The following is a 26,465-nucleotide window of genomic DNA, read 5'->3' as shown; positions in this document are numbered from 1 at the left end:
GGGTTTTCAGTGTTGCTTGAAGTTGTGTTGTCATTAGAAAATATTTCCTTTAATGTAAACTTAAATTTAAAAAATATTTATTAACTGAGTGACTGCACTTTAAGGGCAGATGGAAGAGACCTCAGAGGTCCTAGAGTCTAGCAAAATTCCTCTTCATAGCATTTAAGTTTGCTAAGATTTTATCCTGGGGACTCACAGCCAGCATCTAATGGCTGAAGGAAACACGTGAGGGTAAGGATTCATGTGCCATATTAAGGGGGAATATAAAAATTACAATTCTGTATTAAAGCCTCATGCAATTAGAGTGGCTCACAGCAGTATCCTCTTCTTTCGTGAAGAATCTTTATGGCCACAGGCCATAATTTTAGCTTAATTTTGTCTATGTATTTATACTTAGTCTTCCTGAACAAAGGATTTGAAGCATCTGGCCAGAATATGAACAATGTAATAAAATGGAAAAATTTAAAACTCAATTACAAAATAAAAAAGAAGTCCAGGGACAATATAGGCAGAATTGGGGGATCAGAAGAGCATGCGCAGATTAAGGAGGGTATAAACAGTGATGTAATTCTTAAACTTGGGCCACACATTTCACCTGAGCTTCCTGGCAAGCAAAGCAAAAAGAAAAGTTGTGAAGATGTGCACAAATATTTTCTCCTGGATAAGTGAAGCTTTTCTAGATCCTTAGCTGAAAAAAAGTGTATTTGTGAGCAGTTCTTTATATGCCTGTTGGGCTTCCTATGGGCTGTGGTTCTTAACAGGTTGAGCTCCTTAGCCAGCCTCTTGTTTTTCACGTCAATGTTTTCTTCCAGGGACAATGAATCATTCCTCCCAGGACACTGGCTCTGGTGGCATTTATGAAGATGGAAAGCTTTATGTCGTGGATTCCATAAATGACTTAAACAAACTGAGTCTCTATCCTGCCGGATCTCAGCATCTGTTCCGTACGTGTGCCCAGGAAGGCATGGCGGCCCTTTTGAGCTCCTGGGCTGTCTAGAAATAGCAAATGGCAATGTGGATGTGCGGGTATGGTGGGGTAGAGTGGGCGCAGCTTGCCACTGGAAATGCTACTTATTGCTAGCAGTGTCTTGATTTTGTCCTCTGAATACTTGATAGGATTTGGGCCTTTCTTGGCCTCTCAACAAGATTTGAACTCTTGTCTTTAAAAGTTCTAAGAATCACAACCAGTCTGGCCAGGGAGGAAAGGTAAAAATTAAAGGAAAGGTAAATTAAAGACAAAAAAAAGTGCTGAGATGATCCTGTGGAGTTTCTGTCCTGGAAGGGCTGGTGCCTTACAGACCTGGACTCTGCTTGGCCTTCTGGTGGCCACAGCTAGGCCACCAATGACGCTCACTTTTCTGAAGAGGCCTCATTTTAGTATATATGCTAAGAAAATGCTCAACACTTTAATCTAGTTCTTGAAAAATCATTAAAATTCTATTGGGCAAGAAAGTCAACTTCATTTTCTACTTACAAATCACAAATTGCCTAATTAAAAAGGGGTAAGGGAAGCAAAACAAAATCTACTGAATGCTAAATGTCTATGTTGCCCCCTAAATGTTATAAATGAGTTCTAGCAGACCATTCAGAGCCCTACCATTTCTAGCTTAAATGCTGACATTCAAACACCCGTGCTATTAGCCATTTGCCATTTTTTCCCTCTATGCATCTAAACTTACTGTCCCAACTTTATATCTATTGTTCTCCTTGTAAACCCTTTCTGAATTTTTGCTTCATTTTAATAAGTTCAGATTTACACCTGTTTTTATTGTAGTCATTCTCAAGACTAGATGTTTGGGTGTCAGGCTGTGCTGTTGCTTTGACAGGAGGCAATGCGGTTGAGGGGTGACATAGGACGCACTCCCACAGCGTGGGGTACAAGCCTCTCATCCAGCCAGAATCAAGGAGCACAGTGAGTGGATCAATTCCAAGTAGGACAGCATACAAACAGTAATTCAGCAGCCTCCACCACCGCAGGTTTTCATTATCAGTTATTTAATTTCACCTGGGTAGGCAGCTAGACTTACAACGTGGTGACACATGCAGACAATTCATGGTTCGGGTTTTTTATAGTAGAAAGCAACAATGAAGTAGTTCCAACTATAAAGTAGTTGCTTTCTCAGTTCTACTGAAAAACATTTAAAAGAACCTTGTTTCCAGAACACCCTGAGGACAGATTTAAGAAACCAAAACATATCAGGGCCACTTTTGTTTAAGTGGATGTAGGCATAACCGATTATTCCTATAATGAAAGGAATTTCAGGGAGGTATTCCAGGGTGTTCAAGTTCAATCTCCGCCCAGGGCAGGTGCCTGACACCCAGCTGTTCCACTCATGAAAAGGTCATGAGAACCTTCATTAGTATCCCCCTTTTTATTCATTCTCACCTCAAAAAAAAGTCTAGCTTCTGATTACTTTAGGGCTAACATGGTCTTCAAAGAACTTTCCAAACAGGTCCAAGGAGATAGCTTAACTCTGTTTATTTCTCTAATGCCAATAACAAAGAAGGCGAATCACTCACACATTGATCTCAGCCCAAAGACATTTCTAAAGCCTAAGTCACTTTCCAGGGTTGTCAGAAGGAATAGGGTGTATCTGTAATGCATGTCCCCAATAGGGGGTACTGTTCACTTCTGAGGACAAGTTGTATGCTCAGGACTTTTTGTCTTTTTTTTTTTTTTTTTTTTTGTATATTAGCTCTAGAGGAGAAAATCCCAGTCCTGGGCACAAACTCTGGAAGTGGAAGCAGAAGTCTATATTTTGTGGGGCTGCTAATTATGCTGATTGTTAGCCTGGTCCTGGTTTCCTTTGTGATATTTCTAATAAGTAAGTACCACCGGCAGGTATGTACTTCTTAGCTGGTTAGTTAACTTGCATGTACTTTTTAGCTGGTTAGTTAACTTGTACATACTTCTTTTTTTTTTTATTAAATGATAACTATGTACATTAATGCAATTCTGGGGTACAGTGTGGTGATTTCACATACAATTTGAAATGTTTTCATCAAACTGGTTAACATAGCCTTCATGTCATTTTCTCAGTTATTGTGTTAAGACGTTCATAGTCTACTCTTAGAAAGATTCACTTGTACCCTTGTAAGATAAACCATAGAAGTGATCCCTCTAATCGCCCTCCCTCCACCCATTGCCCCCACTCCTCTCCCTCCCCTTCCTTGTATTCTTAGGCTGTTATTAGGTTATAGCTTTCATATGAAAGCTATAAATTAATTTCATAATAGGGCTGTGTACATTGGATACTTTTTCTTTTATTCCTGTGATACTTTGCTAAGAAGAACACTTTCCAGCTCCATCCATGTGGACATGAAGGACGTAAAGTCTCCATCTTTCTTTATGGCTGCATAGTACTTCTTAGCTGGTTAGTTAACTTGTATGCACTTCTTACCTGGTTAGTTAACTTGTCCGTACTTCTTAGCTGGTTAGTTAACTTTGTTCCTGGAATGAGTCCGTGCTTTCTGGTGATCAGTGCAGGTGGAGGGAGAAGGAAGCCCTGAGTGAACCCCATTGGCCGGGGACAGTGTCCCTGGGGCACAAGTGCACTGTGGAAGCCCACGGTGTCAAAAGTTCATGAACATGCATGTTAAATATTTCTACAGTGTTTTGATTTCTCACTTGGAGCCTCTAGCTACCAAATAGTAACCAACTGATCTAGATAGTTCTAGGTTTTCTTTAGCCAACGCATAGATTTTCCCATTAAATTAGGTCACATTGAGAGTTCAAACTCCCTCCTGGATTTTATCACAGAAATCAAGTAGAAGCACCTGAGGCTTGTGCATGGCCTTAGCAACAGTGTTGGGTAAGACCCAATGGTGGCTTCTTTTCTGTTTGACCCTATCCAGGCTGGTAGCCTGTTCCTAGCCTGGGCCATGTATGCTGTGTCCTTGAGAGGTGACTTGGGTTTCCCCACACCAGCTCCTCAGCCAGTAGATCCTCTGATCTACAGTGCCACCCTACTCTGATGCCGGTGTGGGGAAGGGTTCTGTCCACCTGTAATGCCACCCCATCCTTATGCATATTGCCTCCTCCTGCTGAGTCCACCAGTTTCCTCTCTTGTCTGGAATTATATCAGTTCTTTTCCAGACTGCTTAAGAGCAGAGGGGGATTCAGGGTAGGGGGTCAGATTTGACACCTTTTGCCTGGCTTCCCTGCATCTTCCGCCTTCTATATAGCCTTCAGAAATTCTAAGTGACAAGTGGAGCCCCTGTCTTTGAAAGGGCTCTAATTTAATCTCATGCAGGATTAGGGGAGGTAAAGGAAGGCAGAGTGCCTGACTCTTTCACTGCTTCGAACCCTTTTTCTTGCCCTAGACTCAGAGACTCCTTGTTCCCTCCAGCTAGAAGGCCTTCACCTAGCTTGAGGCATGTAGTTTGGACCAGTGAGGAAGGAGTGGTGTTTAATTGTTTTTCCCACACCCAGCAGGAAAGCTGATGCCCCTTGCACTTAGAAGCTAGCATGTGAACTATCCTTACATTAATTGTGGACTTGCATCTGACTCTCAAGCTGCAAGGGGGAATATTGCCCACTGAGTCTGCAAAGCCAGAAAGGACATGTGGATTAGTGTTCTGAGACATCCAACATAAATCAGTGCTCTGACGTCATCCTGCCAGGCTCATCTGGGGTAATGGTTGAGCTAAAGTATTAGGAAACTTCAGGCAAGTGTACAAACATAACTAAACTCCTCAAAATTCTCCTTTTTTTGTTTTTTCCAGTTTTTAGCTGGGGCCAGGTTTGAACCCACCACCTCCGGGTATATTAGGCCAAAGCCCTACTCCTTGAGCCACAGGTGCCGCCCCCAAATTCTCCTTTTTTAAAAAAGTTTTTCAATTTTCCTTTTCAAGTTGCCACAAGGTATTGGCATAATGCTTTGTTCTGTGGGCTGATAAGTAGTAGTAAGATTAAGGGAAGCAATAATAACAGGCGCTATGTATTGGATGTTTACTCTGTCCCAGGCATAAGCACTTGGTTTCTATTTCCTCACGACCTCATGACAACTCAATAGTGTAGGATCCAGTATTAGTTTGGCTTTGTCAGTCCTGAAACTGAGGCTTAGAGAGATATGTTAATGTGTCCAAGGTCAAATTGCTAGTGAGTGCCAACTCAGGGCTCAAAGACATTCTGAGTGACATCAAATCCCAGGGGCTCTGTCAACACAGTCATATTCCTCATGTGCAAACATATTTGTTTTATATTGGCTTCACATGTTTTCTGTTGAGGACAAAGTCATATTAAGCAAGAGAAAGGTGATATGAATAAAGAGAATGTCTTTTAACTGGACCATTGCTCTGTGCCAGAGACATTAAATTCATTACCTTAAGTTCTTACTCTACCCCTTTAGGTAGTGTCTAATATCTTTATTTTACTGAGGAAAGACCCAGGCCCAGAGAGATTACTTCTCTTTGTTCACCTGGAGGAGACTCGGCTCCAGAGTGCCTGGGAGCTCCGCTCCCTGCATTGAATAATAAAGCCTGCTGTGGTGCTCAGGTGAACCTTAACCAAGCTGGAGTTACCACAGGCATCTGTAAATGAACTTGACTGACCTGTGCTTACTTTTAACAGGGAAACTGTTTTGCTGTCAGTGGGATTCAGTGCAAGAACTTACATTCTTTATAATGCCAGCATTTTTTTTTGTTTGTTTTTTGCAGTTTTTGGCCAGGGCTGGGTTTGAACCTGCCACCTCCAACATATGGGGCCGGTGCCCTACTCCTTTGAGCCACAGGCACCACCCTGATTGCATTCTTATTAAACTGTTGGGCCTCATGCTTTTGTCATAATTTCTGTCCTAAAGAGGAATAATGGGCAGCAAGAATAGGTAACTCTGGATGCCTGTCTTCCCTTGGCAGCATTTTTGGGTGGCCACATGGTCTATGCTATTGATCACTAGTTCCATGGGATGGTAAGTATTGCTTTTAAGGAGGGAAAAAAGGGCTCTGTGGTCAAACAAGTTTAGAAACTGTTGGCTTGGATAATGCTCAAGGTGTTTCTTCTTGTGAATTTCCAAGAGGTAAATTAGTATAAAAATGTGCCCTAACTTTTTAATAGATGGAACCCTTCTTCTTTTCATGGAATTGATTTTGAACAGCAGTACATTGAACAGCAGATGTAGGCAAACAGTGTTGCCACTTCATTCTGGGTTTGAACCAAGGGAAGTTCAAAGAGAAGAAATATCATCATATGTTACAGATTTTTTTTCCTACATGTCATGGATTTAAAAGTTTTGCACTTTTTCTCGGCCTAACTCTGCAGCAAAAGCTCAATTAAGACCATTGTTTCCTGTTTTGGGCCATATTTCATCTAATAATATTTCACATGTAAGGGGGAAGTAACTGTTGGGCCGCCAGTTGGAGCTGAACCTCTAACGTGCACTTAACCTTCTCATGTTTATTAGCTAAGCCCAGTAGCTTGATGCCAACACTTTTAGTTCCTGAAAGATACCTTAAAAAAAAAACTTGCCTGAAATTGAAATGATAAGGAGTTCAAATATAAAGTACTAATTTTGTACTGCATTTCTTGAAAATTTTAACTCTGATAAACAGATCTCAAAGTGTTGCCTTCTCTAGCTTACTGTGTTGCCAGAGAGTCTTATTTATTTGGAAAATATTGCACCTCTCTTCTTAAGAATGGTCTGCGGGGAATTCTTAATATTAGATGTCGATTATGGGCTGGTAATTCAGAGCCAGCAGAAATGTCAAAATAGGCTGCAACCCAAAGAGCTAAAAACCTCTTCTGAGAATGCGTCTCAGCATCATAATTGCTTCTGGGGAGGTAATCAGACACGCTGGCAGTTTCTTTTGGTTGCTCACGGTGATGTCTTTCTCAGCCAAAATCTGTGTGGAGCTGGCACTCATGGGTTGGAGAAATAATTCAGTTGATAGGCAACTTCAGTCTTCACCAACTTCTACCCTGGGTTTCTGGGATGCGTGGATATTGGAACAGGGGTTTTGCCAAGAGTGCCTTTTAGTACTTGGGTGAGCACTGCCCTGGGGCTCTGACGGGTCCCAGCGGAACACACTGGGAACCCAGGTAACACAATCTGTTTTCCATTTTGAAGTTCAAACTGGAAACAAGATGGACGATGTGTCAAGAAGACTAACGGCTGAGGGAAAGGACATAGACGACCTTAAGAAAATCAACAACATGATCGTAAAGCGGCTCAACCAACTGGATTCTGAACAGAACTGAAGCAGCGATTTTCCAAGAGCACCTTTACTTGGAGGGTACTGGGTCAAGAATTGAGACAGTGCATTTCTTTAGACGGCAGACTATCTGATGAGAGAACCCAGTCCTGGGGCCTGCATCCCTGGAGGCCGTGGTTTGGGACAGCAGCTAGAAAGGGGCCGTGAGCCTCAGCTCCATTTTCCAGTAGGTGCTTCAACTTAAGGGGGTTCAGGGCAGGTAGGTGGTTAGCAAGGTGATGAATCCATAGAAAAAAGAGAATCCTCTTACAAAAGGAGCTTTGTCACCAGTCACATTCACCTGCCAGTGAGGCTGATGGCACATCAGGCACCTTTACAAATCCCGTGAAAGCCTGAGGAATGTGTTGAATTTTATGTGTTGAAGGGAACCAGGTGATCACTCTTTTCAATAAAAGCAATTCTGTCCAGGTGACTAGATTTGGACTCTGTTTCCCCTGGTACCGGCTTCTTCCTGCCAGTGTTTGCTGGTGGGAAACATGAGTAGTAGTTATCCATGTATGATGGGGCCCTGAGGTCACAGGAGAAAGCCTAATTAATTAATTAAAATGCTTATTGAACTTCTGCTCTGTGCAAATTACCCTACTCTAGAGAAGCTTACATTCAAGGGTGAAACAAAGGAGATGTATAGTTTTATATAATTAGATTAAGTTCCATTTACTTTGTTTCTCGTGGAAAAAAAATTCTTCCGTGCCCTGCTGATTAATTTGGAAGAAATCTGATAGACTTGCCATTGTTAAACTACAGTAGGAAATTGAGTATTTGGAATATCTGGAAACGGCCTTGTTTCAGCACAAGAAACAAGGCACACAGTATATGACATAAGATCTGCTGCAAAATAAATGAGTTTAAAAAGCACATGAGTCTGAGGAAATCTTTTATTTAACACACTGTACATGTTAATTGAAGAATGTAATTTGATTCTGTTATGTCAGGGTGAGTAAAAACCATTGGGTTTAACTTCAAAATGAAACAACACATTTTATAATAATAAATAGTTAATGAAATAAAACAAGACATTTGACTTACCCTTTTTTGTAATACAAAAAACTTTTGTATTGTATACTTTAAAAAAAAACTGATAGAATATTTTTAACCCCCTAAATTTGCATTTACTGAAAAATTCTCTTTGACCTCTTAATAGAATGTAGCGGAAAATAATTTATCATCAGGATCTGTTGTAAAATCACTTTACAAACTATTGAGGATCTGATGCAACAATCATTTAAAAATATCAATTTCTTTACTTTCTATTTGCTCTTATTATACTCCCCCTCCTTTCTACCTACAAAATGGATATATATCTTGGTCAGCAAAAAGTGATGTTTATTCCAAGACATTTATCGCATTTACAACATGATGTGTGTCTGATAAATTATTTTATCCATCTTTTGGGATCCTTTCTATATTACACAAAGGCGTATTGACACCTCTGACCCTCACAGCCTGGAAAACTCCAGTCACCACAGCTCCGGGTATTTGGATTCACAAATTAACAACTTCCACTGGATGTGTTTAAGAAGCATTGGCTGGCTACAAGTAGCCCGATGGCCATCAAATACGGTGTTTAAGAACAATTCTTGGTGCCACCGATTATTGTCACTTTGGGGAAATTAACCTCTTTAATATTTTATCAGTAAACTTGGATTACTATAAAATCTATTTCATAGTATTATTGTGAGGCGTAAAAGGTGATGAATGTAAAGGACAGAACAGTATCAGACAAAGTACTCAGTAAATGCTAATTGTTACAATTATTGTTAATAACCCACTACATTTAAACCTCCCCTAGTGGGGACTAAGGGTCAAACCTTTTTTCATTTTTACTGTTTGATCTCATCTGACAGAGTAGGGTGAGTCTTTTAACAAAATTATCCAAGCCTTTTGGCGCAAGAGGCAATCACTGTGAGCTGATTGAATTGTTGTTTTCCAAATGATCTAGTCCAAAGAACATAAGGAACACATTTTCCTTCCTGACAGGGAACCTGTCTACCCTGGGGACTTGGCCCCAGGTGCAGGGGTCAGAGGGAGCTGGGACACTGAAAGTAAGGCAAAGGAGGGGCTCAAGGAATGGAAGGGGTGGCTGACTGAGCTCTGTCCTGATAGGAAGAAAAGAGAATGTTTTCCACTGTTCTTTGGATTTTGTATGTGTTCCCAAGAGGCCAGGAGAGACATGATTTCTCTGAACTTCAGCTGCACGCCCCTCCTAACATTGCCAGCCATGACAGGAGGCTCGCACACACCTTCTGACCCCAGGTCCAATGCCATTTACTTTCTACCCCATATACTTTTTTTTTTTTTTTTTTTTTGAGACGGAGCCTCAAGCTATCCCCCTGGGTAGAGTGCCATATACTTTCACAGCCCCTCAAGTTGCTCCACTCGGTAACCACCTGTAGGTGAGCCTGGCTCACACCACGCTCTGCTATGATACATGGAGGCCACTGGGCCATGAGGCTACCTGGAAGTAGGCGGCCCTCCCTGGCTTCCCAGTGTGGCCTCTGAACTGCACCTTGGGGACACGGGGTTACTTGTCTCTCAGTACCTTATTCCTGAGGTTCATCTGACCAGGACCCTGTCAAAGAAAGAAAAAAGCAAACCAGGACTATAAAAATAACATAAAACAATTTCTTGCTTCCAGTTTGGCTGTGGAAAAGAAAAGAAGTTTGGTGTGTATATCATTTGAACTAACTGAGGTGTCTTGGAATACACTGCACAAGCAACAATTGTGTTATAACCAATTTTTATTACTTAGAAAATTTTAATGGAAACAATCTCTTCTTGAGTCAGTGGATAAAAATAATTTTATCCCAGCTTAAAATAATGAGCCTATTTATATTCAGTAGGGAAGGATGAGCAAAAGAAATAGATGGTGAGAAAAGATTGGTAATCTATCCCTTCCGTGAATGAATTTGTCCAAGAGAAGCTGTGAAAAAGAGAAAGAACCTTAGGACTGTGAGCCATCATTCCTCAGAGTCAGGAAGTATATTAAAAACAAAAAAAGGAAAAATGAAAATGTTCTTGTTGGAACCTGTGTGACCACTTATCTGGTGAAGATAAAGGGCTTCTCAGTAATTTTTTTCATAGAGAAAATATTACTGAAAGATAATTCAACTTATGAAGATGAAAATAATTTTTATTTTAAAATTTTCATTAGAGAAAGTCCTGTTTTCTTGCTCAGACTGGAGTGCAATGGTGCAATCATAGCTCACTGCAGCCTCAAACTTCAAGAGATCCTTCAGCCTCAGCCTCCCAAGTAGCTGAGAGTACAGGTGGGCACCACCACACCTAGCTGAATTTTTTCATATTTTTAGAGACAGGGTCTTGTTATGTTGCTCAGTCTGGTCTTGAACTCCTAGTCTTAAGCAATCCTCCTGCCTTGGTTTCTCAAATTGCTGGGATTACAGGTATGAGCCACTGTGCCTGACCAAACATTATTTTTTTTAAAAAGTGATGAAGAAACAGTACAGAGCAAACAATTCAATTTAACAAATGGGTATTAGAAAGCACATATGTTGTGCCCAGCAGTGTGGGCTATGCCGTGGGACCCTGTGATGGGTGCTACAGAGCATCCAGTAGGAGGCTAAGGTGTAGTCCGGGGTCCTCAAACTTTTTAAACAGGGGGCCAGTTCACTGTCCCTCAGACCATTGGAGGGCCGGACTGCAGGCCCCAGGACAAATCAGCTGCTAAGCAGGGCAGGAAGTGGAGGCCAAAACACCTGGCGGGCTGTATAAATGTCTTCGGCAGGCCGCACGTGGCCCACGGGCTGTAGTTTGAGGACGCCTGTGTCCCTTCTGCAAAGGGGCTTCTGATCTGTCATGCAAATAAGACATGTGTATGAAACCTGAAATAACCGTAGCCATAAATCGCAGACAACAGTTCCCCAATGTGCTCATCAAAGTATCACCTAAAAGGCTGGAAAAAAACCCTGGTTCTTGGAAGCTGGCCTCAGAGACTGACTCAGCAAGCACGGGGTGGGACTAGCAATTCACGTTCTTTAGAAAGCAGCTGAGAGGATTCTGGTGCTCTGTTTGAGTGGCTGGAGAGATAATAGATTTTGAGTACACTTGGGTTTGTGAGCCTTGAGAATGTTCCTCCACTTCCCTTTCTGGATTTTGCTCTAGTAGGGGAGGGCACTGCTGGTGAGGGGCTTTGATAGAAAGCCCTTTAGCCTCTGTATTGTTTACAAGTCACTAAAAATTTAAATGAAGTTAAAATGCATATTAAGGAAATGGGCATTCTTACCATTTGTAGATGTTACTTTGAATCCCCAGGCGACGCTAATAATCTCTCTTGTCAAAGAACCCCCAAATGTCTTAAGGAGAACACGCCCACACCACTTTCTCCCCAATCTCTCTTGTCAAAGAACCCCCAAATGTCTTAAGGAGAACACGCCCACACCACTTTCTCCCTCACCTAGTTTAATTTTCTCTTTTCCTTTCCCTCCCATCTCTGTATCTCTTTCTCCATCGTGCTCCAACCTCCTCAACTGAGTTTGGCTAAAGCTCTAGTTTAAGGGGCTATTCAACCTTTCCAAAGGGCTGTTTGGGGGCTATTCTGATAGAAAAAGGGGTGAGTGCGTACCTACAGACTCTGAAGGGTGAGGGACCCAAGGAGAGGATGGGAAGAAGATAGCTCTACCTCTCTGTACTGCCCCAGGGAAAGCAATGCTGCTCTAGCCAGGTGTAGGTTAGAATTCCCCCTGCCCACGCCAGGCACACCAGCAGGTGAGGATTCTTCAGGTCTTCACTTGGAGCAGGAACTTTCTGTATTGTGCCTTCATCTGAAGACATTTTATAGATATTTTGACAAAAGAAGATGATCATTCCCTGGGGATTGAGAATAATGTCTGGGGGTGATCACATGTCTCTTCTTTGATCTAATAATAAGCAACTTAGAAACAACTCTTCAGAGCTACGGAGATTATAAAATGTAATAAACCAATAGAATATTCAATAATCAATCAAAGTCAATGACAGTCATGCACCACAAACTGAAGCAAGTGATTAATTCAACCCTCAGCTCCTGAGGAGCAAAACCAAGCATTGACGTGAGCAGTGACTCAGCTGTTATGCAGCGTAGTGCAACTCCTAAAATGGCAGAAAATAGATTGATCTTAAAATTAGCTGAGTTTTCTGTCTTTGCACAAGAGTCAGTTTGGAAAAAAATTGTGTTATTCCTGAGTTTCCCTCAGCACCTACGAGAAATTGAACTTGATCTATAAGCAGTCACATAATTGGTCAGAAAGAAATTCAAGGAAACTTTTATTTTTTTCTCATTTCTTCTTTTCCTTTATTTCCCCCCTCAAGGTTGGTATTGTCAATAAATCAGCTAGGAGTTTTTCTGTGGACTTTTGCTTTTTGGAATAACGGCAGAGAAAGCAGACGTGGTGTGAAATACAGAGCCCACCTATAAGGCTGTGGCCTTTGAAGTCTTCTCAAATGGAGGAAGACAGGAAATACTCCATGTCTTCCCAGGTATATGAAGAATAAGAGCTTTCAGAAACACATAACTGAATTTAAAAAAGAAAGTCAGGATCCTAATTTTTCTTTATTTTTTGGCCTCTCCTGTCCCTTTTTAAATTTTGAAACATGATTCATGCATTATTCATGCATGAATCCTCAAAGAAATGGGAGTTATGGGGCTTCTAGCATTTATTGTCTGATGAACAAATGGAGCAGACCAAACAACTGAAAAAAGAAACCAGTTAATGATTTAATTCTGGCTTCTCCAATGCTAAAAATGCCTGATTTTTCATGGCTTAAAATGATTTTCGTATTGTCAGAAACAGACTAAATTAGAATTCTACTCTGCATTCCCTCCCAAACCTGGCAAACTTTGTCAATATTGATGAGTTGAGTCAACTTCCGAATCACCATAAATTCATGGAGAGGCTCAAAATCAGTTTCTCATAGATTCACATGATGGAAAAAAGTCATTAGGCAGCCTTTGATGTACCATCTAGGAACTTAAAAAAAATATTCCTTCAACACAGATGATAGAAAACCTAGGTTCTGTCTATATTACTGTAGAAGTCACAAAGAAATTTTTGGTATTTCCCCCCATCTAATTGATGCAATTCACTCTTTTTGAGCCTAGAACTTCATTTGAACCTCTCAGATTTTGCCTTGTAATTGTATACTTGCGTTGTATCCTTGTTTGATGTCCTCATCTGGGCATCTCCAGGGTATAGTACATTGCTCAAAAATGCAAATGTGTTCAATTGAATTAAGTTAGGAAGCATTTCCAGGCTGTCTGCATTGCTTTTGATTTGCAATCAGATCAAAGTGGGGCTCATTAATAGGAGAGGAAGGACACCTGGTGGCAGTTGGTTCTTTCAGGGGAAAGAGGTCAGTTTGAAGGAAAGACGGCAAGAGAGATGAACCTTGTGTGGGATACTATGTGGAAAGCAAATGGTTGTCTCAGCCATAGGACAGCAGGGAGCGGTGTGTGAGCAGGACAGCCCCACGCTGGAAGACCACACTGACAGGGATGAAGACAGAAGGCTTTGAAGTTGAAGAACCTGCCTTTGAATCTGGATCTGCTGCTCCCAACCAGTGTAACCTGGCAATATGAGCCTTGGTCACCTCATCAGTAAAATGGGTATGACACCTACCTCACAGCATTGCTGTGAAGATTGGACAAAGTGATGCCTAGCACTTGATGAGCACTAGATTAGGAGAGTGTCTGCTCTTTTTATTATTTACCGAAAGAAAAGGGGGAGAACAGAATCTGAGACCAGAAGAGGTTTTATGTTGGTTCTAGTTTAGGGTGACCAGACATCCCGCTTTTGGCGGGACAGTCCTGCTTTTCAACAGTTTGTCCCATGTCCCGCGGCATTTTAAAAAAGTCCCGATTTTTGGAAAGAATGCACGAACGGGGCGGGAACAAGAAGGGAATATACAGTTTTTGGCTGCCATGTGGCTATTTCGCCAGAATATGAGTTTTATATTATTTTTGTTAATTTTATAATGTTAAACTGTAATAATAACAAATAATTGCTGAGAAGTGATTATGGAGAACTGCTTATCAAAGTTTGCATTGTTGTCAGTCCCTGCCCTGCCCCGCCCTGCCCCTCTGGGCATGTTGTCCCGCATTACCGATGTTAAAATCTGGTCACCCTATTCTAGTTAGGGGATGATGGTTTTGGATTTGGGAATTTCCCTAGAAGGGCGCTCTCTGATTCCACTTTTAGGAAGGTCTACAAGGTAACCCAATTTTCAAGGCTTTTCTGGGCAGAATATTCCCATGAAGCAATAGGAATTTGTTAGGTTTCAGTGTCTTTTTACCATGTAGACATGCATGCTTCCCTCATGAAGCTTATTTCTGAGGGATAAGATTATCATACAGTGGCAAAAAAAAAGAAAGAAAGAAAGGCATGATTAAGTGTTCAATTTTATGGCCCTGAAAATGAGTTGGAAAGGTTCAAAGGAGAGATAATAAGCTGACCATTGACCGAGGAAAGTGCTCAGCCCCAGGCAATCTTGTCACCCGACCTTCAGAGAGAATATGGAAACCAGAGTTTCTCTGGATGTCTCTACAAACCTGCCCACAACTTCACCCCACCTTTAAGCTTTTCCTCAAGACTCAGATAGATGAGCTGCTTGTTTAAGACCAGATGTTTACTCCTGATTCAATCCCCTATTCCTAACTGGGCACCATTTTCTATCTAGTCAATCTGTCCCTGTCAAACTTATGAGACATTCCTCAGATCCATCCCTTCTTACCTCTGCCATCTGTATTCAACTTAAGGCATTGGTTTTTGTCCAAATGATCATAACAGCCTTCCGAAAAGTCTCCTAGACTCTAGACTCATGCCACAAATCATTACATAATCTTCCTAAACATATAAATTCATGCCATCACTAGTCAAAAGTCCTTCATAGTGCATTGTATGTCCTTACAGCATGCTATTTTCCCTGTGATGATTTTGTTCATAGCTTGGTTCCTGTTTGGGGAATTCTTTCTAATTCCTCTGTTTTGATGTCTCTCCTTCATGTCTCTAGGCTTTTCTAACATGTCCTCTAAAATAGTTTTAGTTTTACTTTCTCAGGAAGTCTTATCTTAATACAGTAGAACCTCCCTAGTTGACTTAATTTTCATAGACCAGACACACACCACATGTACATATCAGTACAGTAGACCTAGTTCTTTATGTTGACCACCTCAGTACATTGACCAGTTTGTTACAGTCCCATGGTGGTGGGGGGGGTCAAGGTATAGAGGTTCTACTGTATTTTCAGGCACCAGACAGACTTTAGTGTCAGGTGAACTGGATTAGAATCTTCATTCTGCTCCTTGGTAGCTGTGTGGCCTTGGGAAGGAAACTTAATCTCTCTCCACTTTAGTTCTCTTCTCTCTAACAATGAGGATGGTTATATTGATCTCCTGGTGTGCTTAAAGAAGATAACATGTTTGTGAAACACTTAGCATAGCTCCTGGGAGACAGAGAGGAGATCTCCCAGGAAAAGGTGAATGGCTGGCTTATCCTTGTTCTTGCTTTTCTCTCTTCCAATTTGTCTGTTTAGATGCAGGGGGGAAAGACATTTTACCACTAGTGGCAAAATTCTTTATGGTTTGACTTTAGTGCAGCATCAGCTACATGATTTGTGAGGTCCAGTGCAAAATGAAAATCCTGGCCCCTTGTTTATAAAACATTAAGAATTTCAAGATGGAAATAGCAGGGCATTACCCCAAGTGGTGTCCTGGGCAAGCATACACATTGACTGCCCATGAGACTGCCCTGGTTTTGAGATTTCATAAAATTGGCAGATAAGATAAGAAAGTCTGCGTGTTTCTGGCATTTTCTGAAGTGTCCAGTTCAATTCCTGATGTGAAGTTTAGAGAAAGAAATACCCAGCCAGCAAGTCCACTCTCCTTCATATAGCTGGGCTGTGTTCTCTGTAATTTATACTGCCTTGGTTTTGTTTTTTTGTCCAAGACTCCAAAGGTGCTTGCATTATGGTTTCTGTAGATCTAATTCTTTTGTCCCTCTACTCGCATCCTTTCTGTTGGCAATTTGAATACGCACTGCATTCTTTCATCCAAGCATTCTTCCTTCTTTTGCCTTTGTTGTCCATTACACATTTTCCATCTTTAACTTGAGTAGATTATCCTAAAAAAATCTGTCCTTCTACGGTCATTTTAGTTTTCATGAGATGTCTTCTAATTTTCATTTATTCCTCAGCAAATAAAGTGCTTGCAATGATTTCTACAGATGTGGTCTCTACAGATGTGGAGGCTGCATTAGGCTGCCTTGACTCAGGAGACTACTTATCAGTGGATGGCCCACATCAACAATCATAAAGGCTTAAATTACATCCACCCTTTTTAAATAACTGGCTCCTCTTACACAATGTACTTGGCATTTATTCTTTCAAACCTTTTCTTACATCCCTTCAGCAACATTTTGCTAGGTACAGTTTTATTTGCAAGTATTATAGCACTCACCTTTAGTTGAATTTTGATACATTATGTGTCTACTTTTTTTTTCTTTTTTGAGACAAAGCCTCGCTCTATCACCCAGGCTGGAGTGAAGAGGCATTATCATAGGTCATGGCAACCTCCAACTCCTGGGCTCAAGTGATACTCCTGCCTCAGCCTCCTCAGTAGCTAGGACTACAGGCGTGAGCCACCATGCCCAGCCTTGTGTCTATTTCTTGAGGTTCTTTGGCTCCATATCAACTTATCCTTTGGTTTTAATTTTTGTCCTAAAATAAGAAAGTCCATCTGTGTTGGGTCAGAGAAGAGATTTTATCTAGCCCAGGAATTTGCCTTTGGCACTGAAGAACATGTTATGAGTGAATATGGTGATTTCCCATAGCTAGGCAGAGGGAGTAGAAATTAAAAATACACAATGGATCCATAGCCCATGGTATTACTTAGATCCTTCTTAGTAGCTACTTATTTATGTACGTATTTAATCATGATTTTTGACTCCCTGACTTCTCCTCTTGACCCTTCTCCTTTACCTTAGTCAGATCCTCAGTCTTAACCTCTAATGCCGGTTTTGTGCCTTCCAGACTATTGCCCAGGATGGGGATAGACTATTGCCTTGGAAAAATCCATCTTTATTAATTAACATAGAATGCTTCTATATTGATTGTAAAAAAGAAAAAAAATGCAACCTCAAAATTTACTAAAAGGATTGGATCTTGCTTCTTGACTTGAGGGAAGAAAAGACATTATTTCTCAGTTTGAATGAATGCTATAGACAGATGTAGATGTGAATCTATCATGCTTAATACATGTAGGAGATTAAAACTGTGCCTTGTGTCAGCGACTTGTGATTAGATCCTCATGTTACTGACACTAAATGAACATAAAAATGGAAAAAAGCCCTAATGATGGAAGTTCACAGTAACTATGGTCTGTGTAGAAATGGTGACATTGTTGAAGTCACCAAAGAGCTAAAATTTACATTGATGAAAGGTGTTTCAATAGCTTATTCCCTTAAAAGTAAGTTTAAAAATGATCTTAAAAATATATAGCCATAGATCTACATATATAGCTAATGGTTAACAGCTAATGGATTCTAAATTCTAATATGCATTTGAAGAGTAAGGAGTTTTTCCACTAGGTGGTAGAATTTTGCCATGGTCATAAGTCTCAAAATGTTGGGAGGAGAGACAGTAACTTAATTAAGAAGAGTTGAATTAAGATAGAAAATGACTGTAATAATAATACCACATATTAATCAACTAGATTCTTTTTCTTCATATAGACACACAAAATTACTCCTAATACATTCCTGAAGTTGACCCAAAAAAAAAGGATTTTCAGTATTCAGGAAAAAAATTGGGTATTAAAAGAACATACTTAGAAACTTAAGTTGTATTTTATACTGTTCACATAAGTTGAACTTTATATTATGTATAAGTTTTGTATATTCAAGAAATAGGTAAGATTTTTTTTCTGTTTTTACTTTTAAAAAAGTCTTGAACTTCTGTAAGACTCTAGTCCTCCCTGATTAGAGAGAGTCTTCTAGCAAGTAGGTCACTCCTGCATTTGTCAGAATTGGTTATTTTATTAACAATTTCCTGTTTATTTTACCGTCTTTGAGAGAAAAAAACCTCAGGGAACGGAAAAGAGGAAAATCTCAAAGGTATCATTCTTTATTGTCAAAATAGTTTTTTATTGAATTTTGAATTTTCCTCTAAGGAAATTTTTATTCTAATACTCAAATCTCCCTTGTTGATTTATTTAAATATTATTGTATTGCTAGTAATAATTATTTTACATATCATAAAACATACTTCTAAGCCATTATTTAATCAGGAAATAAGATTAAATCATATTTCTTGGTTTTTTCTTTTTTAGGTTTTTTTCTTTGACGAAGAATTTATTTACATTTCCATCTAGTTTCTCCAAATAGGATCTCAACTCCTTAGCTAAACTCTTTTTAAATTTTTTCCTTATCCAATAAACGACTCTTCCTGATCCTTTCATCATTCCCCCAGTGACACCCTGGCCCTTTTTCCTACATCTATTGAGTTCCACAAGGGCCTCTATTGAAAAGAGGATTTAGCTTTAGCCTCAATAGATTTGGGTCAGGCTCTATGATTAATAATTAATTTTGGCCTTAGATAAAGGTCAGCCAGACGTTGTCTCTCTCTGAGTTCCTTTGTGGTCTAAACTCACAATGTAATTTGCCACCTAGAGCCATAGCCCTGATCTTTTAACCTTTTGCTATCTGGGTCTTTCTTCCAGTACAGAGCTTGTCTTCTTTTCATGAAAAATTCACACATTGAAACCCAGTTTTTTTAGCAGTATTGGGCATAGGTGCTTGTTAACCCTCACACTAACCTGAGGAGCTTTCCTACAGGAAACGGTACATCCGATTCACGGAGTACGTGCTGGCAAGTCTTCTAGTGCTCTTGTAGCATTCCCATCCTGGAGACTTCTTAGACAATTATCATTATTGCCTGCTTTGTGCCAGGCACTGTGCAGAGTGCTAACAATGTAGGGATACATAAGGTAAATATGGTTTCTGTCTTTAGAGACTTAACAACTGGTAGAGAAGAATAAGCTGGCAATGACAATTCAGTGTGGAAAGTTAGGATGAGAGGGTACAGGGTGCCATGAGAATCCAGAGAATGGGAACCTAACCCAGGCTTTGGTGGTCAGGGAGGGCACATCGGTTACTAGTGCAAGGCAACAAATTTCCTCCCAATTTAGTAGCATAATACTACAGTTTATTATTCTAACAGAATTCATGGGTGAAGGATTTGAGAAGAGTATAGTAGGTAAGTTCTTCTGTCCCATACTGTCTGGGATCTCATTCAAGAAGACTTGAACAGCTGAGGGAAATTTGGGGGCTGGGGCTGGAAACACAGGAGGCATCTTCACTCAAATGTCTGGCACCTGGGCAGAGGCTATCAGCTAGAGCACTTACACGTGGCCTTTCCATGTGACCTGAGCGTCCTCACAACATGACAACTTTGGAATAGTTAGATCCCCTACAAGGGAGGTTCAGAGCTCCAGAGAGCATGAGGGATGGGAGATATTGCTGCAGCTATCTTTGGAAAACCCAGTATGCTACGGAATACTTTCCAGGAGAAATGAACTCTCGGCACACCTAATGGAAGTGTAGAAATTAGTTAAGCAAAGTGGAGGGAATAGTATTCCAGGTAGAAGGAATAAAATGGGCAAAAGCCTAGAGTCAAGAGATGAAGTGCAGTGAATTTGAGAAACTGGATTAATTTCAAAGTAGCTGGGGCATCAGGTAAGAGGAAATGGTGCATGACAAGGCTAGATAGGACGTTGTTGATGGTGTGTGGGAGGTAGGTCTTGTAGGGCAATAGGGAGTTGATAAAAAATTCTAATGGAGAATGACAAGGTAAGATTTGTGCCTTATTAAAAAACAATGTGGAGGAATGTTGGTACTGGCAAGGGCCAAGAGATTAGACTGGAAAACTAGCAGGAGAAAAGCTGAAAGCCACAAAATCAGCTAGCAGGAGGTCATAAGCCACCCAAGAGATAGCAATGACCTTCTGGAGAGGTAGGACTCAGAACAGAGGGAAGACACTTAGAATCAACTGGGCTCGGTGATGATTGGTTGAGGGAATGAGGGAAAGACAGGACTCAAAGATGGCTCCCAGTTTTCTGGTCTGGGCCACTGGGTAGATGAGAAGCAGGCTTTGTGGGTGGGGAAGTGACAAATGCCAAGCTGAGCAAATTCTGAGACTCATAACAATTGTCAGCGGGCCGGTGAATATATGGGTCTCAAGTTTCTAATCCTTTTTTTTCTTCGAATCTATAGTTTAGGTGGTGACTCATATGTGAAAATGGCAGTAGGGGGAAGTACATACAGCCTTGGCCAGGCAGCACCAACTCAGCCAAACTTTGTCTTGGTTAAACTTCATGGTGGTGGTAGGTTTTCTTTTCTTGATTTTTTTTCTAATTGGCACAGTGTTAATTAGCATATTTCCATAAGTTTTAGGGTCAAATAGCACATTTGAATCACATATTTCACTTGCCACTTGGTCTTGGCTGGACACACGGCTATTTATTTTCTTAATTTAAAAAGCACAGTGGTTACGGCGCCAGCCATGTACACCGAAGCTGGCCGGTTCGAACCTGGCCAGGGCCAGCTAAACAACAATGACAACTGCAACAAAAAATAGCTGGGCATTGTAGCGGGTGCCTGTAGTTTCACCTACTGGAAGACTGAGGCAAGAGAATTGCTTAAGCCCAGGAGTTTGAGGTTGCTGTGAGCTGTGATGCCACGACACTGTACTGAGGGCAACGTAGTGAGACTCTCAAAAAAATAAAATAAAAAAAGAAATTAATAGTCACCTGGTATGTGACAGGTGGGGATTAAAAAAATAAAGTGACCATGATATAGCCCTTGCCCTCAAGTGGCTTATAGTTTTAGTCATTGGTGGGGGGATTTAAAAAATGCCCTCTTCAGACTGTCAAATGTTAATCACCCCTTATGTGCCAGTTTACTGTAGGTTCTGGTGAGGAAGGTTACCAAGTTAGGGGATAGTCCACAAGCTCACCCTTACTTCTGACACTAATTGCAAGTTCTGGGTAGGAGAAGGCAAGGCTACCCTTAGGTTTGGTAATTTGCTCAGAGGATTTAACACAACTCACTGACAGCTGTTACACTCACTATTATGGCCTATTACAGTGAAAGGATACCAATTAAAATCAGCCAAACTACTCTTTCCCACTTCTCACTACTGCACCTGACTAATCAAAAAAAAAAAAAAAAAAAAGAAGAGTTGGCAAATGGAAAAGATGCAGGGATCAGAGCCCAAGGAGTTCCAAACATGGAGTTTCCAGTTGTTATTTCCCAGTGAAATCATGGACAGTACTAACTCCTCCCGGCAACGATGTGTGACAATACACATGGAGCGTTGCCAGCCAGCAAAGCTCCTCTAAGCCTTGGTGTTCAGAGCTTTTGCCAGAACTTGGTCACATGGACCTAGCCGACCGCTTGCATGGCTGGCATCAGTCTCTTATCCTCTCTGATAACTGATACCACATGGCTCAAAGCCCTCACCATTAATGACACTGATAGATTATCTGGTGTGGATCAAGGCCCCCAGGTAAACAAAGACACTCATATAAGACAGAATATGACAAAGGTCTAGATCACTTACCAGGAGACAAGGGCAAAGGCCTGACTTACTCTTGAATAGGGTTAATCTTTTCTAAAAAAGTTTTCAGTATCACCACATTCTTTATTTCATTTTTTATTGATACATATTACTTGTACACTTTTATAGGGTATATATGATTTTGTTTACATTCATAGAATATTTGATCTAGTCAGTCAAGGTGTCCATCACCTTGAGTATTTATAATTTCTATGTGTTGAGAACATTTAAAGTCCTCTCTTGTAGCTATTTTGAAATATACGACATGTAACTATAGTTACCCTACTCTGCTATTGAATGATGGGACTATTCCTGCTCTATAAATGCATGTTCATACCCATTAAGGAAGCTCTTTTTGTCCTCCACACTCTTCCAAGCCTCTGGTAAACACGATTCTAGTCTCTACCCCGGTAAGAGCAACATTTTTGGTTTCCACAGATGAATGAGAACACACCATATTTGTCTTTCTATGTCTGACTTATTTCATGTAACATAATGTCCTCCATTTCCATTCATGTTGCTGTGAATGACAGCATTTTATTCTTTTTTTATGGCTGAAAAGCCATGTGTGGTATATATACTGCATTTTCTGTATTCATTTATCTGTTGATGGACACTTAGGTTGATTCCTTATCTTTGCAATTGTGAATCATGCTGCAATAAACATGGAGGTGCCAGTATCCCTGTGATATTTTGATTTTATTCCCTTGCATATTTAGTGGGATTGATGCATAGTATCCTAGTAATAGCTTTAGTTTTCTGAGAAGTCTCCATACTGTTTGTCATAATAGCTGTACTAATTTATATTCCCACTAATGGGGTTTAAGAGTTCCCTTTTCTCTGAACCCTTGCCAACATCGGTTAGTTTTTGTCCTTTTAGTGATAGCCATTCTAACTGAGGTAAGATAATATATGGATATATCTCCCTGTGTTTTAAAATTTGCATTACTATAATGATTAGTGATGTTGAGTATTTGTTTCATATACCTGTTGGCCATTTGTACGTCATCTTTTGAGTCATGTCTATTCATGCGCTTTGTCCACCTTTTTTTTTTTTTTTTTATTGAGACAGTCTCACTGCATCATCCTTGGTAGAGTGCTGTGGCATCACAGCTCACAGCAACCTCCAACTCTTGGGCCTAAGCAATTCTCTTGCCTCAGCCTCCCGAGTAGCTGAGACTATAGGTGTCTGCCACTATATAGGATGTCTTTTTGTTTCTGCTTTTGAGTTTGTTTGAATTTCTGGATATTAATTGCTTGTATATTCTGGATATTATTCCCTTGTCAGATAAATAGTTTGCACATATTTTCTTACATTCGTCAGGTTGATTTTTCACACTGATTACTTCTTTTGTGGTACAGAGCTTTTTAGTTTAATATATGTATAGTTCCATTTTTCTTTCTTTCTTTTTTTTTTTTTTTTTTTTTTTTGGTTTCTGTTGCCTGTGCTTTTGAAGTCTTAGTCATAAGGTCTTTGCCTAGGCCAATGTCCTGAAGTGTTTCCTTCTAGTAATATATAGTTTTGGGTCTTACAGTTAAGTCTTTAATCTATCTCAAGTCAATTTTTGTATATAAATAGGAATCCAGTTTCATTTTTCTGAGTATAGGTATCCAGTTTTCCCAGTACCATTTGTTGAAGAGGGTGTCCTTTCACTAATGTGTGTTCTTGGTGCATTTGTTGAAAATCAGTGGGCTGTAAATATGTGGCTTTATTTCTGGGTTCTCTATTCTGTTCCAGTGGTTGATGTGTCTATTTTTACATCAGTACCACACTGTTTGGCAATGTGATGACTCCAGCATTGTTCTTTTTGCTTAGAATCACTTTGGCTATTCAGGCTCTTTTTTGGTTCCATATGAATTTTAGCATTGTTTTTTCTACATTGGTATTTTAATAGGAAACATACATTGCCTAGGAATTGCATTGCATCTGCAGATTGCTTTGGGCATTCTGGTCATTCTAGCAACATTCCTCGGGTCCGTGAGCATGGGATGTCTTTCCATCTGTTTGCATCCTCTTTGATTTCTTTCATCAGTGTTTTGTAGTTTTCCTTGTAGAAGTCTTTCACCTCCTTGGCTAAATTTGTTCTAGGTATTTTGTCTTTTTTGTAGCTATTGTAAATGGAGCTGCCTTCTTGATTTCTCATTCAGCTATTTCATTATTAGTACATGGAAATGCTACTGAGTTTTGTATGTTGATTTTGTACCCTATAACTTTACTAAACTTGTTTATTGGTCTAAGAGTTTTTTTGTGGAGTCTTTAGGTTTTTCTAGGTATAAGAGGGACAATTCAAATTCTTCCTTTCCAAATTGGATGCCTTTTTTTTCCTCTTGTGTGATTTTTCCGGCTAGGACTTCTAGTATTATGTTAATAGGAATGGTAAAAGTGGGCATCCTTGTCTTGCTCCTGTTCTTAGAGAAAAGACTTTCAGCTTTTTCCTATTCAGATGATGTTGGCTTTGAACTTCATTTGTCATATGTGGCTTTCATTATGTTGAGGTATGTTCCTTCTATGCCTAGTTTGTTGAGAGTTTTTTAATCATGAAGGTATGTTGAATTTTATCAAATGCCTTTTTTTGAATCTATTGAGATGATCCTATGTTTTTAGTTATTTCCATTTATGTGACGTATACACATATATATGTAGTATATTTTATACTGTCATCTCATCTCTGGGATAAATATTCATTGAGCATGGTTTATTATCGTTTTTGATGTGCTATTAGATTGGGTTTGCTAGTATTTTGTTGAAGACTTTTGTGTCTATTGTTCATCAGTGATGCTGGTCTATAACCTTCTCTTGTGTATGTGTCCTTGTCTGGTTTTGGTATCAATGTAATGCTGACTTCATAGAATTAATTAGAATTACTTCCTCTGTAATTTTTGGAAGAACATGAGGAACACAGGTGTTCTTCACAAGTTTGGTAGAATTTGGCTATGGAAGCCATCTGGTCCTGGGTTTTTCTTTGTTTGGAGACTTTCTATTGCTGATTCAGTCTTATTATCTGTTATTGATCTGTTCAGATATTTAATTTTTTTCTGATTCAATCTTGGTAAGTTATAAGTTTCCAGGACTTTATCCATTTTTCTTTAGGTTTTCAAGTTTATTAGTGTATAGTTATTATAATAGTATTGATTGTGGTGTCTTTTTTGTTGTTGTTTCTGATTTTATTTATTTAGGTCTTTTGGTTTCTTGGTTAGTCCAACAAATACTTTATCAATCATCTTTATCTTTTCAAAAAGCAATATTTTTTGTTTCATTGATTCTTCGTATTTATGTCTCTATTTTATTTAATTCTGCTCTAATCTTTATTATTCCTATCTACTAGTTTGGAATTTTGTTTGTTCTTTTCTTGTTCCTTGCATTGTTAGGATGTTTATTTGAAGTATTTTATTTTATTCATGTAGGCATTTATTGATATAACTGATCTCTTAGAACTGTTTTTCTGTGTTTCATAGATTTTGGCATGTTGTATTTCAATTTTAATTTGTTTTAGAAATTTTTTTTGATCTTCTTTTCTTCTTTTTTCTTTTTTTTTTATTTTTGAGATAATCTCACTTTGTCTTCCTGGGTAGAGTGCTGTGGTATCACCGCTCATAGCAACCTCAAACTCTTGGGTTCAAGTTATCCTCTTGCTTCAGCCTCCCAAGTAGCTAGGACTACTGGCACCTGCCACAATGCCTGGCTATTTTTAGAGACAGGGTCTTGCTCTTCCTCAGGCTGATCTTGAACTCATGAGCTCAAGCAATTCACCCACCTCTGCCTCCTAGAGTGCTAGGATTATAGGTGTGAGCCATCATACCTGGCTTGATTTTCTTGATTTCTTCATGACTCAATGTTTGTTTAGAAGCATCTTGTTCAATTTCCATGTTTTTATATAGTTTCCAAAGTTCTTCTTGGTATTGATTTCTAGTTGTTTTTCACTGCAATTTGAAAAGATACTTGACAACTTTCAGTTTTTAGAAATTTGCTCAGACTTGTTTTATGGCCTATACTGGAAAATATTCCATGAGTTGATGAGAAGAATGTGTATTCTGCCTCAGTTTGACAAAATGTTCTGTAAATATCTTATGGGTCCATTTGGTATAAAGTCCAGTTAAAATCTAGTGTTTCTTTGTTAATTTTGTGTGTGTGTGTGTGTGTGTAAATGAACTGTCCAATGCTATGAGTAGGGTGTTGAAGTGCCCATCTGTTATTGTACTGGAATGTATCTCTCCCTTTAGATTTAATTTTTTTTAATATATCTGGATGTTCCATGTTACATGCATATATATTTAGAATTGTTATATCTTCTTGCTGAATTCCTTTATCATTCTATAATGACCTTCTTTGTCTCTTTTTACTGGTTTTGACTTAAAGCCTGTTTTATCTGATATAGGTATCTGTGTCACTTTTTGTTTGTATGTAATATCTTTTCCCATACCTTTACTTTCAGTCTATATGTGTTTCTTATAAACAGAAGGGGTCATGTTTTTTATTCATTCAACCAGTTTATAATTTTTAAGTGGGAAATTTGATCCATTTATACTTAACATTATTATTGATATGTGAGGACTTATCCCTGTAATTGTATATTTTCTCTGCCATAAAGTTTTATACTTTTGTGTATTTTTCATGATGGTAAATATTGTCCTTTTGCTTCCAGGTGTAGGACTCC

At 39.6% G+C, this 26,465-nt stretch overlaps 1 protein-coding gene across 1 annotated transcript; it reads left to right on the top strand.

Moving 5' to 3' along the window:
- The first annotated feature begins 817 nt into the window (after window positions 1–817).
- Window positions 818–7,855, top strand: LSMEM1 (leucine rich single-pass membrane protein 1). Its single transcript, XM_003789807.2, has 3 exons — window positions 818–944; window positions 2,697–2,825; window positions 7,065–7,855. Exons 1-3 carry the CDS (start codon window positions 818–820, stop codon window positions 7,193–7,195), a joined length of 387 nt encoding a protein of 128 aa, XP_003789855.1. The 3' UTR covers window positions 7,196–7,855.
- Window positions 7,856–26,465: the final 18,610 nt, after the last annotated feature.

This window comes from Otolemur garnettii, unplaced genomic scaffold, assembly GCF_000181295.1.
Source record: "Otolemur garnettii isolate 467f Iridium unplaced genomic scaffold, OtoGar3 scaffold00037, whole genome shotgun sequence".
Taxonomy (NCBI): Eukaryota; Metazoa; Chordata; class Mammalia; order Primates; family Galagidae; genus Otolemur; species Otolemur garnettii.
This window is presented reverse-complemented; position numbering and strand designations above follow the sequence as displayed.